At 34.8% G+C, this 11,791-nt stretch overlaps 1 protein-coding gene across 2 annotated transcripts; it reads left to right on the top strand.

Annotated features, from left to right (window-relative positions):
- Positions 1–858: 858 nt before the first annotated feature.
- On the top strand, positions 859–11,333 carry LOC103723811 (ubiquitin-NEDD8-like protein RUB2). Of its 2 annotated transcripts, none has more exons than XM_088715379.2 (3): positions 859–1,074; positions 8,769–9,028; positions 10,600–11,333. In XM_088715379.2, exons 1-3 carry the CDS (start codon positions 982–984, stop codon positions 10,655–10,657), a joined length of 411 nt encoding a protein of 136 aa, XP_088571505.1. In that variant the 5' UTR covers positions 859–981; the 3' UTR covers positions 10,658–11,333. The 2 variants fall into 2 exon arrangements, with proteins under 2 accessions (XP_088571505.1, XP_038987161.1); XM_039131233.3 differs by having other exon boundaries at positions 860–1,074; positions 10,747–11,333.
- The last annotated feature ends 458 nt before the right edge of the window (positions 11,334–11,791 follow it).

Here is an 11,791-nt window from a genome sequence, read left to right as displayed (position 1 = left end):
ATTATTATTATTATTATTATTATTATTATTATTATTATTATTATTATTATTATTATTATTATTATTATTATTATTATTATTATTATTATTATTATTATTATTATTATTATTATTATTATTATTATTATTATTATTATTATTATTATTATTATTATTATTATTATTATTATTATTATTATTATTATTATTATTATTATTATTATTATTATTATTATTATTATTATTATTATTATTATTATTATTATTATTATTATTATTATTATTATTATTATTATTATTATTATTATTATTATTATTATTATTATTATTATTATTATTATTATTATTATTATTATTATTATTATTATTATTATTATTATTATTATTATTATTATTATTATTATTATTATTATTATTATTATTATTATTATTATTATTATTATTATTATTATTATTATTATTATTATTATTATTATTATTATTATTATTATTATTATTATTATTATTATTATTATTATTATTATTATTATTATTATTATTATTATTATTATTATTATTATTATTATTATTATTATTATTATTATTATTATTATTATTATTATTATTATTATTATTATTATTATTATTATTATTATTATTATTATTATTATTATTATTATTATTATTATTATTATTATTATTATTATTATTATTATTATTATTATTATTATTATTATTATTATTATTATTATTATTATTATTATTATTATTATTATTATTATTATTGTTATTATTATTATTATTATTATTATTGTTATTGTTATTGTTATTCTTATTGTTATTCTTTTATTGGACCTTGCGACGACCAAGCTGGTACTTTGTCTACACGCTTTTAATCTCAAACAAATAAACATTCGACCTGACGCAGCAAGCTTTGAATGAAGTGACGCAGCGGAAGGCCAGCAGCAGATCGAGGCGAGGCGACTCCTCGCGCACCCCAGCTTCACCCAGAGAGCAGACACGATGCAGATCTTCGTGAAAACCCTAACCGGGAAGACCATCACTCTCGAGGTCGAAAGCAGCGACACCATCGACAACGTCAAAGCCAAGATCCAGGTCTCCTCCTCCCTCCAAGGCCCCTTTTTGCTCTAGGGTTGTCTTTGTTCTCGCCCATCTGTCGATCTTTTGATACGATAGGAATCCATCGATCATAGATTGAGCGAATTGGTTCTCTTCCTGATCTTGTCATATTCTCAACTTGATTGATTCTTTTTCTCCCCCTCTTTTTAGTTGTTATACATTAATTCACTTGTTTTCTCCTTTTTCTTTTGATGGATTTGATCCAGTGTTTTTGATTGCTTGATATGCCAGTCTCCTGTGCTTGTTGGAGAGGGTAAACTAGATAGGAGACGGCTGCTCCTACCATGGAGGGTGGCAAGATTATTTTCTTTGTGATATTTGATTCATCATGGTAGGTGTTCTAATTATGGTCTTAATAAATAGTAGTAATTGTACTATATAATGGATCCAAAACAGGATTGACGTCAGGAGGAGTGTTGATGTATGGTCGACAGCCGGGCGTAGAAATATGTCGGAAACTATGCAATGTAACTAAATTAGGATCCGTAAAGCCAATGCCGTTTAAAGGCTAGATGATAATGAATATGATTATGGTAAATGCTTGGCATGGAGCACACCCTTGTATCGGCGATGCAGGACTATGGTTAGTACTGCAGTGTTGGTCTGAGAAGCATACGCGTGTTGTATACATAACTTATGAAGGCAAAATCCATAAGGGCATTATTACAATGATGTTACAGTTGGGCTGGAATAAAAGTAGGTGGCATGCCAATAGGACTTAGTAGGTGGCATGCCAATAGGACTTAGTCCAGCTGATTGGCACCCTTCTCTGCTCATGCACTGGGGGAGAGTTCAAGATTCGAACCTAGAAGGTGGCATTGTCATCATATTTCATAGTTGTGAAGCAAGTGAAGGCAGTGTCCGGTGTGTTAGTTTTTGCCTATATGTTGTATTTTTTATCTTCGATTTTAATTTGAAAGGATATTATTTTGACATTTTGATTTCTTATGTATTCTGCTACAGCAAAGTAAATATACATGTATGATGTCCCGAGAATTACTTATTTTATTTTGTTTTCTTTTAGGCTAATTTCATGTGTCATAGGCATGAGAGAGTGATTTCTTCTTCCCTGGGTTTTAAGTTTGTCTTCCATCTTTTTGAAAAGTAATTTATAGAGACAATGTAGGATGGCCTTGAAAGTAGACTCATTATAAGAATTTAAACTTTTAAACATTGGATCCAATTATGAAAATGATTTTCCAATTGTATATTTTAAAGAGGATGCTGTTTTTGCTGGCAAAAGAAGCCGGATTCCTTTACAAGACATGGTACATGTGCTTCATTTATTTTTTTTTAAGAAAAGGAAATAAGTTATGGGATAGCGCAAAGAAGTCCTTTTTGTATAATGACTATAGAGTCTTTCATTTTGAATTGTTTTTCTTTTGGCTGATATTGTCATCCACCATTAAAGATGTGATAGATACGTTAAAACATCAAAGATGATTTCTTCGAATTGCTTGTAAGGTGGTCAACAAAATACTTTGAATAAAGAGGCATACAGTTGCTGGACCTTAAGAGGGTATGCCAAGGAGAGGGGACTATACTAAGAATATCAATACTTCAACCACCATGGGAGACGAGCCAGCTCTCAAAGGTGAGACTATTAGATGTAGGTTGTTCTATGGCATGTAAGAAAGGCAGATATGATCTCAATGGATGAAGGTTCAATTTAGGGTCGGAATTTTTACGCATTGCTGAGCTTAGAATACTTCATTGCAATATTAAATGGAGACCGGAACACCATAGCTAATTAATCCTTTAGAAATTTTACAGGATTTGGGTCAAAAATCTTCCTAAATTGTAATACTAATAGTCAATCTCTTCTTTAACCTCTTAGGTAGAGGTATAAAATAAATTAAAAAGGAGAGAAATGAGATTTCTGCTGTGGTCACTGCAAAGGATTTCTTAATCTCCTTGGAGAAAGCTCCCTGCAACGGCATTGGGTGAGATATCTGTGGCTAAAGATGTAAGCTAAGGGCTGTGCAGGTATAGGTAAGAGAAGTAACTTGTAGTGAGTGGTGATTATTGTTCACAAAAGATTCATCAAAGTTGTAGAGGATTAGATGTCAAAGGAGCTCAACTCTTATGGATTACAATTGCAATTGGAAGGTTTCCTCTCAATTTTGAAAGGAAGAATAGATGAGGCTACTTCTGTTCAATCAAAATCCGACAAAAAACAAAACTTATCAGATCAAGGAAGCTGAAAACATGTCAAACCAGATGACCAACTAAGATGCAGAAAAATAAAAATGGGTTTCCAAGATATGATGAGATATCAATTTCCACATATTCCAACTTTGCTTCTGATTTCATCATCACATGGCAATAATCAATTAGAGAAAAAAGAGGTCTTCTGGTATTTTCCGTGTAAGTATAAACAAACACAATGTTATTGTGACAAGGCAAATATTTAATAAACAAAATTTCCAGAAATCAACAAGAATATCAATTTCCTCCTATTCAAGCATTTATTCTAAGCACCATTGCATGACAATAATTAAATGAAATCCATTCCTAAATGAATACCTGGCAAGGGCAGGGTTGCTGTGCACTTCCCCATCAGGTTTCCTCCTCCTCCATGTTGGACTTGGACCTCTTCTCTTCCTCTTCAAAATATCATGCTTCTTCATTTTGACCCTATGGAGCTCCTTCTCACCTACATGCATTTCTTATTACTCTTGAAGAACTTGATCTTTCTCCACCTGCCAACCAACAAAATATTCCAACTTTGAGCACTAGATAGTAGAATAAGATCCATAGATCAATAATATATTGCGGAATTCAAGAAGGAACCCCATTTCAGCATCTGTCAATAGAGAACATCACCTTCAAAACAAATTTCGATGTGAATCTCTCCTCTTCTTTTGAGGTTATTCATCGAAGTCTAGGTGCACGTGTGCACGGAGGAAATAGAGAGAGCAAGGTATGCTATGCCGGTTTCGGAGCCCATACTAGTCGGCCAAGGTTTGGTAAGCTCCTGTGCCGTTCCTTGCTGAGCCCGTACCAACATAGCATAATGGGTGAGGGAGCCGGAGATGGAGAATGGGAGAAAGGAAAAGAGAGAGAGGGGGAGATGAAGGGAGAGGGAGTGAGAGTTGTCGGAGGGGCCCTGAAGGGCCGGAGTAGGGGCTCCACCCTTCGGACCTTTGTATCTTTCGAAAAAGAGGTCCATTGGGGCTTCTTTTTTATGTTTAAAATTTTAAGTGAAGTCGGCGATGGGTTTGCCGACTTCACTTAAAATTTTTAAAATAAAAAAAAGAAGTCCAAATTTTAAGTGAAGTTGGCAAATCCATCGCCGACTTCACTTCAAATTTTCAAAATAAAAAAGGGATCCAGGAGCGAAGTCGTTGCTCCAGCTATTCAGGGGCCCTTCGGCGGCCCTCTCTCCCTCTCCCTCTCCCTCTCCCTCTCCCTCTCCCTTCCTCTCTCTCTCTTTCTCTCTTTCCTTCTCCCTCTCCCTCTACCTGCCAATTTACTGTTTTGAATGCAGAAACCGCCCCGGTCCGCTACCGGCATGGCTCGGTATGCTTCGAACCAGGCGGTTCGGGATGGTTCCACATTCCATAAGAAAGAGATTGGCTGAAATCTTGCATGACTTTTCTTTTTTGGAGGATAGGGTGGGGAGAGATAAAGAGAGACCAGTGAGAGTGGCGCAACTACAAATTTGAGCAGGTAGAAAACTTGAAATAAGAAAAAAGGTGTGATATCTCCCATATTTACTTAAAGTGGCCTATTTAATCAAGAGAGGAAAAAAGTAGGAACGGTATTTTGTCCAGAAACATGGTAGAAAAGAATCTACAGTTGAAATTTGAAACCCTTCTTTTTATAATATAGTGTATATTTATTCATTAACTCTTCTGATTTATTTATACTTTTCTAGTTATATATGTGTGTATATATATGTTGTATGCACATACATATGTGTGCATATGTGCGTGTTGTATACACACACATATACAGTGATTAGGATTTTTAAAGTTTTAGTTGGAGATTTATTGTGTTGTTGATCAAATCATATTGATGATACCTCTCTTTGCAAGGCTAACCTTGTTGAATCGAAAATTTCATGTTCCTTCTTTTCTTTGAATGGACGACTAACTTAATGGTGAAAGCAGTTGAAAATCAGGTGGAGAATGATTGAAAAGGGTCAGGTTGATCTTTTCAGATACAATATGATCTGTCAAGGTTTGTGAACATTCTATATTTATTTCTCAACCTAGTATCAACTCTATATGTTTCTATTAGATTCTTTACTAGTGCAATTTTAGGAACATGGGCTTTATATAACCTAGAATACCAATTGGAGCGAAGGAAAACCTACCTGATTAGTTATAAAATCTAAGTTTATACAACCTGGGAGTAAGCATATGGATTTCACCTAGATTTGGAAGTTATATTTGGAGTACGAGAGAATTGGCAAGGTTGGATACATGCCCAAAGGTAGTTTAAGACAAAACCAATTGGGAGTGTGGGCTTGCTACAAAACCTAGAATACCAGTTGGAGAGACCGCAAACCTACCTGATTAGTTATACAATCTAAGTTCATGCAACCAGGGAGTTAGCATATGAATTTCACCTAGATTTGGAAGTTGTTTTTGGACTATGAGAGAATTGGAAAGGTTGGATACATAGGTAGATCAAGACAAAACCAATTGGGAACAAGCCAATTTGGATCTGTCTAGGTGGTAAGAGCTAATTTGTTGTTATTCTTATTGCATTCTTTATGGAAGGATGGTATTAGATTTAAAATATTGCTCAAGTAAATCCTCTCAATCTTGGACTATCTTGAGAAATCCACCTCAATACAAAAGTGAAATAAATAATCCAGTTCAAATTTGTTCATCAGCCACAAAAGATGTTCTTATAAGTGAGCTAGTTGAGAAAATTTTTGAAAATAAATTACTTCATGCTTGCTTAACCTTTAGCCCAATTTAAGGCTTATTGAGCCGAAAACAAAAGAAGGTTCTTTTCTTTGGAAAAATAAAAGAAGATTCTTTGGATCTGTTTGTTTGGGGGTAATCTAGTATGAAAAAATAAATTTCATGTCAGATTAATATGTTTGGTATGAAAAGCAGACGAGAGAGATGGTAAAATACATAGTGGGTTCCATGTCTATTTTTCTGAAAGGGAAGGTAAAACAAATACAACCCAGGGTGGTATTTGTTTTTGCACACTAAATTATCAAGTGAAGGTAATCCAAAATTATTATTTCTTGACGAAAATACCCTCTTTTATATTATATTAATATTATATTAATTATATTATATAATTAACATATGTTATATTAATAATATATTAATATATTATAAGTATATCAATATATTGATCATTAATATTTATTTAATATATTAATATATTTATTAATAAATATTAATTATTAATAAATAATTGATGTATGTATTTACATACCAAAACATACTTATTTTTTTTTATAATATGAAATATATTTTCTAATAGATATAATCGATTTAAAAATATTTATAGCATTTATGTAAGTGGGCCATAAATGGCCACTACATGAACTGAGAGAAAATGTTATTAATTGAATTGTTTATTCAACGGCATTTTTGAAAATTTTGCAATATTTCTATGTAAGATTACTTCCAATCAAACATAGTAATCTTTTTTCGATGCTATTTTTTGGGGCAATTTTTTCACCAACCAAATGTGGTAAAATTTATTTTTTCCAGCAACCATTTTCTAAGATAAATGATTCTCAGAATTTGTCAGAGTATCCCATAATTTGACATACCCCAACCAAATGAACCTTGGAAATATATGCCTCCTTGGATTAATTTGGAAATGGACATTGCTCATAAGTTGTCACATTTTGCATTTGGAAATAATTTTTCTTACTTTTAATACTCTACTAAGATTTTGTAAAGCTTACTAGGACTGACAATTTATGACCCGACCTTCTAAACTAACCTGCAACCAACATAAGATAAACAGGTTCAAGTTTGGCATAAATGTGTTTGGATTATATACAAGTCGACCCGACCTAACCCGTTTATTAAATGGGTTGGATTTGGATTTATAGTTTTGACTTGTCAAACCCATTCAACTCGTTTAGTAATTGGGTCAGGTAGACATAGTTACAACCATGGAATGCCGTACCGGCCGGTACGGGCCGGTACGTACCGGTCCGGTCCTAGACCGGTACCGGCCGGCCGGTACGGAGCCTGTACCGGCCGGTACCGGCCTCGTACCGGTGCGAACCGGCCGGTTCGCACCGGTACGAATTTTTTTTTTTTTTTAGAACGACAGCGCGAGGCGCTGTGGTTTTTGGCTCGCGGTACCGGCCGGTACTGTACCGATACTGGCCGGTACGTACCGGTCCGGCCCGCCACCGGTACGCCGACTGGTACCGGTACGGCGGACCTTGGTTACAACCAACCTGTTTAAGACATGTTTAACCCGTTTAACCTATGTAAGATCTCTTTAACCTATTTAAGATCTATTTAATATGTTATCGCAAACCTAGCCAATCTGGGCTGTTTATTAAATGGGTTATGTAGGCCAGGTTGGGTGATCTATTTGATATAGAGATCAGGTTTGATTTTGGATTTCTAACCCATTTAACAAATAGGCTAGGTTTGGGTTGCTAGGCTTTCCCTAATAGTCACGTCTCATCTTGGCCCACCGTCCCATTGCTACCCCTAAAGCTTTGTTTCTTTTGACCTAGAAAAAATCACAAGTGGTGAGATCACTAATTTCCATCATTATTGGTGGCCTAGGACTCTTGGCTGATTTGTGCTGGACTGTATCCAGATTGGGAGCTTCATTCTCTCCGATCTATATGTACCTATTCACGCGTTTTTATTCCCAAAATCTTCTCTTTGGAACTAGTATGGACATTTGATTTCTGAAATCCATTACCAACTAATTGCATTGTAACTAGTGTGGAGATAATTTGTAATACCTACTGTGCTAGATCGGTCTTTTCTTTAAAATTTACTTTATCATTTACTTGTTAATTCTAATAACATAGGTTTTGCATCTAAGAACATTTTCTTGTTTTCATTGAATAATTGTTTTCTTTGTGTTGAATCGGTGTGATATGAAAGTAGAAATATTTATGACTTTGATCCAAGGTTTGTTGTACTAGTGCATAACACCCTGTACCAGGCATACCATACTGTACAAGTACCGAAATGAATCTTGGTATGGGAGCATACCATGACTTGGTACACCGAGCCAACCCCCATACCGAGCATACTGATATTGTACCAGCATGATATCGGTATAGGGTCTAATACCGGGATAGTGAACCTTGCTCTGATCTATAATTTATAATAAAGTTCTTATATAGATTAATTAATAAGATTGTAAATTAAAAAAATTGAGGTTATATAAAATTGTTAATCTGTAGAGCTAGCAAGGGCTCTGTACATGTCAACTTAAGGCTTTTTTGTCAATTTTTATGCTCTAGGAACCTCTCTCTAAGCTAGAAATATTCTGAAATTTCTTTAACAAAATTCAGACATTCGTGGTTACTCAATCCAAGGCCTATATAAATATAATGTGAAAATTGGTTTTACAACATTAACAGCGATGCTTTGTGCTTAAAGCAATGTCCATGGTTGAACAACATGGTTTCATGCTTTTCAAGGTTCAAGACATCTCTGTTCTTTAATATTAGATTGAGTGTTTTATGGATGATGCCGCAGGACAAGGAGGGTATACCCCCAGATCAACAAAGATTGATTTTCGCTGGAAAGCAGTTGGAGGATGGTCGAACCTTGGCTGATTACAACATTCAAAAAGAGTCAACGCTGCATCTGGTTTTAAGACTTAGGGGTGGAACAATGATTAAGGTGAAGACACTTACTGGAAAGGAAATTGAAATTGACATTGAGCCTACTGATACCATTGATAGGATCAAGGAGCGAGTTGAGGAGAAAGAAGGGATTCCACCGGTCCAGCAAAGGTACTTTTTCTTTGAAATTTGTCTTATATAAGCTATCTGATCTGTCTTAGCTGCTATTGTTCTCATGACATCTGTGTCGTCTAGTATATCTTCAGATCTATTTTCTATAGGATCATTTATCTCCATGAAAATATTATTCCATTTTAATATTTGCAGTTCACATCATGTTATGTCTAACAGAAATTTCTTTAGAATTTGACTTTCATCTAATTAGTGTTATTAGGTTTTATATTGACATTTGGTCTTGCTTGGCACTTTGTACTTTAAGGTGCAATTTCAGATGATATTCTCTTGTTATTCTCCTTGTTCCTTGAAACTTGCTTATCAGCATGGTTAATTTCTGTACTAGAAACTTTCCAAATTTCTAACAGCATGGAAGGGATATTCTGTACTAGAAACTTTCCTTGAAACCTGCTGGATTATTTCCAAACTTGGCTAGCTCTCGTTCCAAATTTCTGAACAATGATTCCAAACAGCTGAGCTACTAAATTGTGGCTAAAATCTTAAATTGGCGTTCCAGTTTGTCTTCTTGAATGTAGTCTTTTAGATGATTAGGTAAGCAATTAGCTACAGATTATCCCTTCCATTTTACCAGCTACATTGATCTTACATATAAATATTGAAGGTTATCTTTTGCCTACTTTATGTTTCCTCTCTGTCAAACTTTTAAAATTAGAATTAGGTTTATTGCAGATTGCGGCTAATGGATTTTTTCTGCTGTTTCACATAGACCTTGATCAGGCTTCTTTAGTTTCATGAACTTGAAGGATAGCAGTGTAGTTACTAACAAATGAAGGTGGTGGGATTTGACCAACACACTCATGCAGAGAGAGAGAGAGAGAGAGAGAGAGAGAGAGAGAGAGAGAGAGAGAGAGAGAGCATTCTTGATTTATATGGTTCATCATGTACTTGGCCCTCCAGCACTACTAGCGCCCTAGTTGTGGCTGGTTGGTTCATTGGCAAGAAATATCCAAATTTCTTTCTTTTTTCATTTTTTATATTTTTAGGCATTCTTGTAGATTATTTATTACTGGTATGTGAAACAAAGTTGACTTTCCACCGTTTTGCTCCGAGAATGTTGTGGCTCCCTAGTGTTACTGTGGATTCAGATTCATAATGTAGATAGCCTGTGACGTATCTTGCACTAATAAACTTCGAGTTAAACTTTATAGATAGAGTTGCAGCCCATGCTAGTGCAAAACTGGAACTCCGTGGCATAGCGATCTCAGGTGAAGAATGACGTGATATTTTTAGTATATTAGTGGTATCCTTCATCTTTTTCAGATGACTTATTTGTGAATTGTCCCTTGAAGTTGCAATTACTTTAATCGCATACTGATGGTAGCAAGGTTAATAAATCCTTACTCATTGTATAAGTAGTGTTTTTTGAATGGTAGTATAAGCTTACTGGTGAGCTTCCAGTCAATATGTTTTTTCTCCCTTGTAACTTTATACTGCAAAATCATTTGTGCTTCTCTACCATGGCAAACAAACTTTGTTTGTATCTTTTAACTACAAAATTATAACCTTGCATTCTTTTTTATAATGAGAGCAATTTCTGTTTAGTTTAGGTGGCTAATATCAAAACTCCTAGGTGGTGAAGGATGGTCTATTACTAATACTGGCTGAACTTTTGGCAGCTTGTTTTGTTTTTTGAGGTGTCTCTCTCTATCAGGTTGCATTTCCCGAAGATCTCAGCATTTCATCTCCTTATGCAGGCTCATATATGCAGGAAAGCAGCTCGCTGATGACAAGACTGCCAAGGACTACAACATCGAGGGTGGTTCTGTACTTCATCTCGTGCTTGCTCTAAGGGGTGGTCTGTAGCAGGAGCTTCATGTATATACTACTGCAAAAATGAGGGGGCCATGGTGTGTTTTCGCAGCTCTCGACATCCAAAAAAAAATACTTGGCACTTTTTGGGCTTGGTTTGTTATATTCTGAATAGAGGCAAGTTTGCTGTTGTTATTGAAATAACATGAATGCTTAAACTGATTGCACTTGCTAGCTTCAAGGCTTGCATGTTGGATATTATGCTCTTCCTGTTTTCAGGCCTTCTATAGCTGTGTTGCAATTTCTTTCTTTCACACTCTTAAGAGATACATGTAATAGTGTTATTACAGATCTAGTCCATGGCAGCTGTCAAATTTGGGCAAGATCTTATGGAGGAATTGCTGGAGAAAATGGAGGAGGCAAGGTGGTCCTGGAGAGGTCCATTGTAATCCTAACTGGTTGAACATAAAGAATTTTTATGATGGCTTGTTGGAGTGTGAAATTTAATGTGTACAACTATATTCTTGTTTTAGATTTTTTTGGTTGGGTCAGAAACGATACAGTAAGATATGCAAGTAACTAAAATGGTGGAGGGATTCGTTTTCTACCGTTTTAGTTAGTAATTAATATGTTTGATTGACATATAATCAGCCAACTTGGTCATTCTGAGTAGTACAGGTGTAACATATGAAATCGTTTGGGTATCATTCATGTTTGCATGCATATATGTCTATTTCGGGTCAATTAAAAATAACAACTTACAAAACCTTGACCTATGCCTGATCAAGCGTCAGGCCAAGACCTCTACCTACACCCAACCATGAGTCATTTTGGGTTGCCCATTTAATGCTAACCTAATCTATTTTGCAAGATTTAAGCCCAAATAAAACCACGCTAAGATTTGATCCCTAGTAAATCTATGCTCATCTATCATATCAAATACTTACAATGCCTACTGACCACTTTCTAAAATGATTTAAATAACTAGCA

The sequence above is a fragment of the Phoenix dactylifera genome, chromosome 2 (genome assembly GCF_051530095.1).
Source record: "Phoenix dactylifera cultivar Ajwa chromosome 2, Ajwa_hap1_PhDact_Kaust_v1.1, whole genome shotgun sequence".
Taxonomy (NCBI): domain Eukaryota; kingdom Viridiplantae; phylum Streptophyta; class Magnoliopsida; order Arecales; family Arecaceae; genus Phoenix; species Phoenix dactylifera.
This window is presented reverse-complemented; position numbering and strand designations above follow the sequence as displayed.

Coding starts and splice junctions, on each gene's coding strand:
- LOC103723811 (XM_039131233.3), top strand. CDS start 982: ATGCAGATCTTCGTGAAAACCCTAACCGGGAAGACCATCACTCTCGAG. Junction 1,075..8,768: donor ACGTCAAAGCCAAGATCCAG/GTCTCCTCCTCC, acceptor ATGATGCCGCAG/GACAAGGAGGGTATACCCCC. Junction 9,029..10,746: donor ATTCCACCGGTCCAGCAAAG/GTACTTTTTCTT, acceptor CTCCTTATGCAG/GCTCATATATGCAGGAAAGC.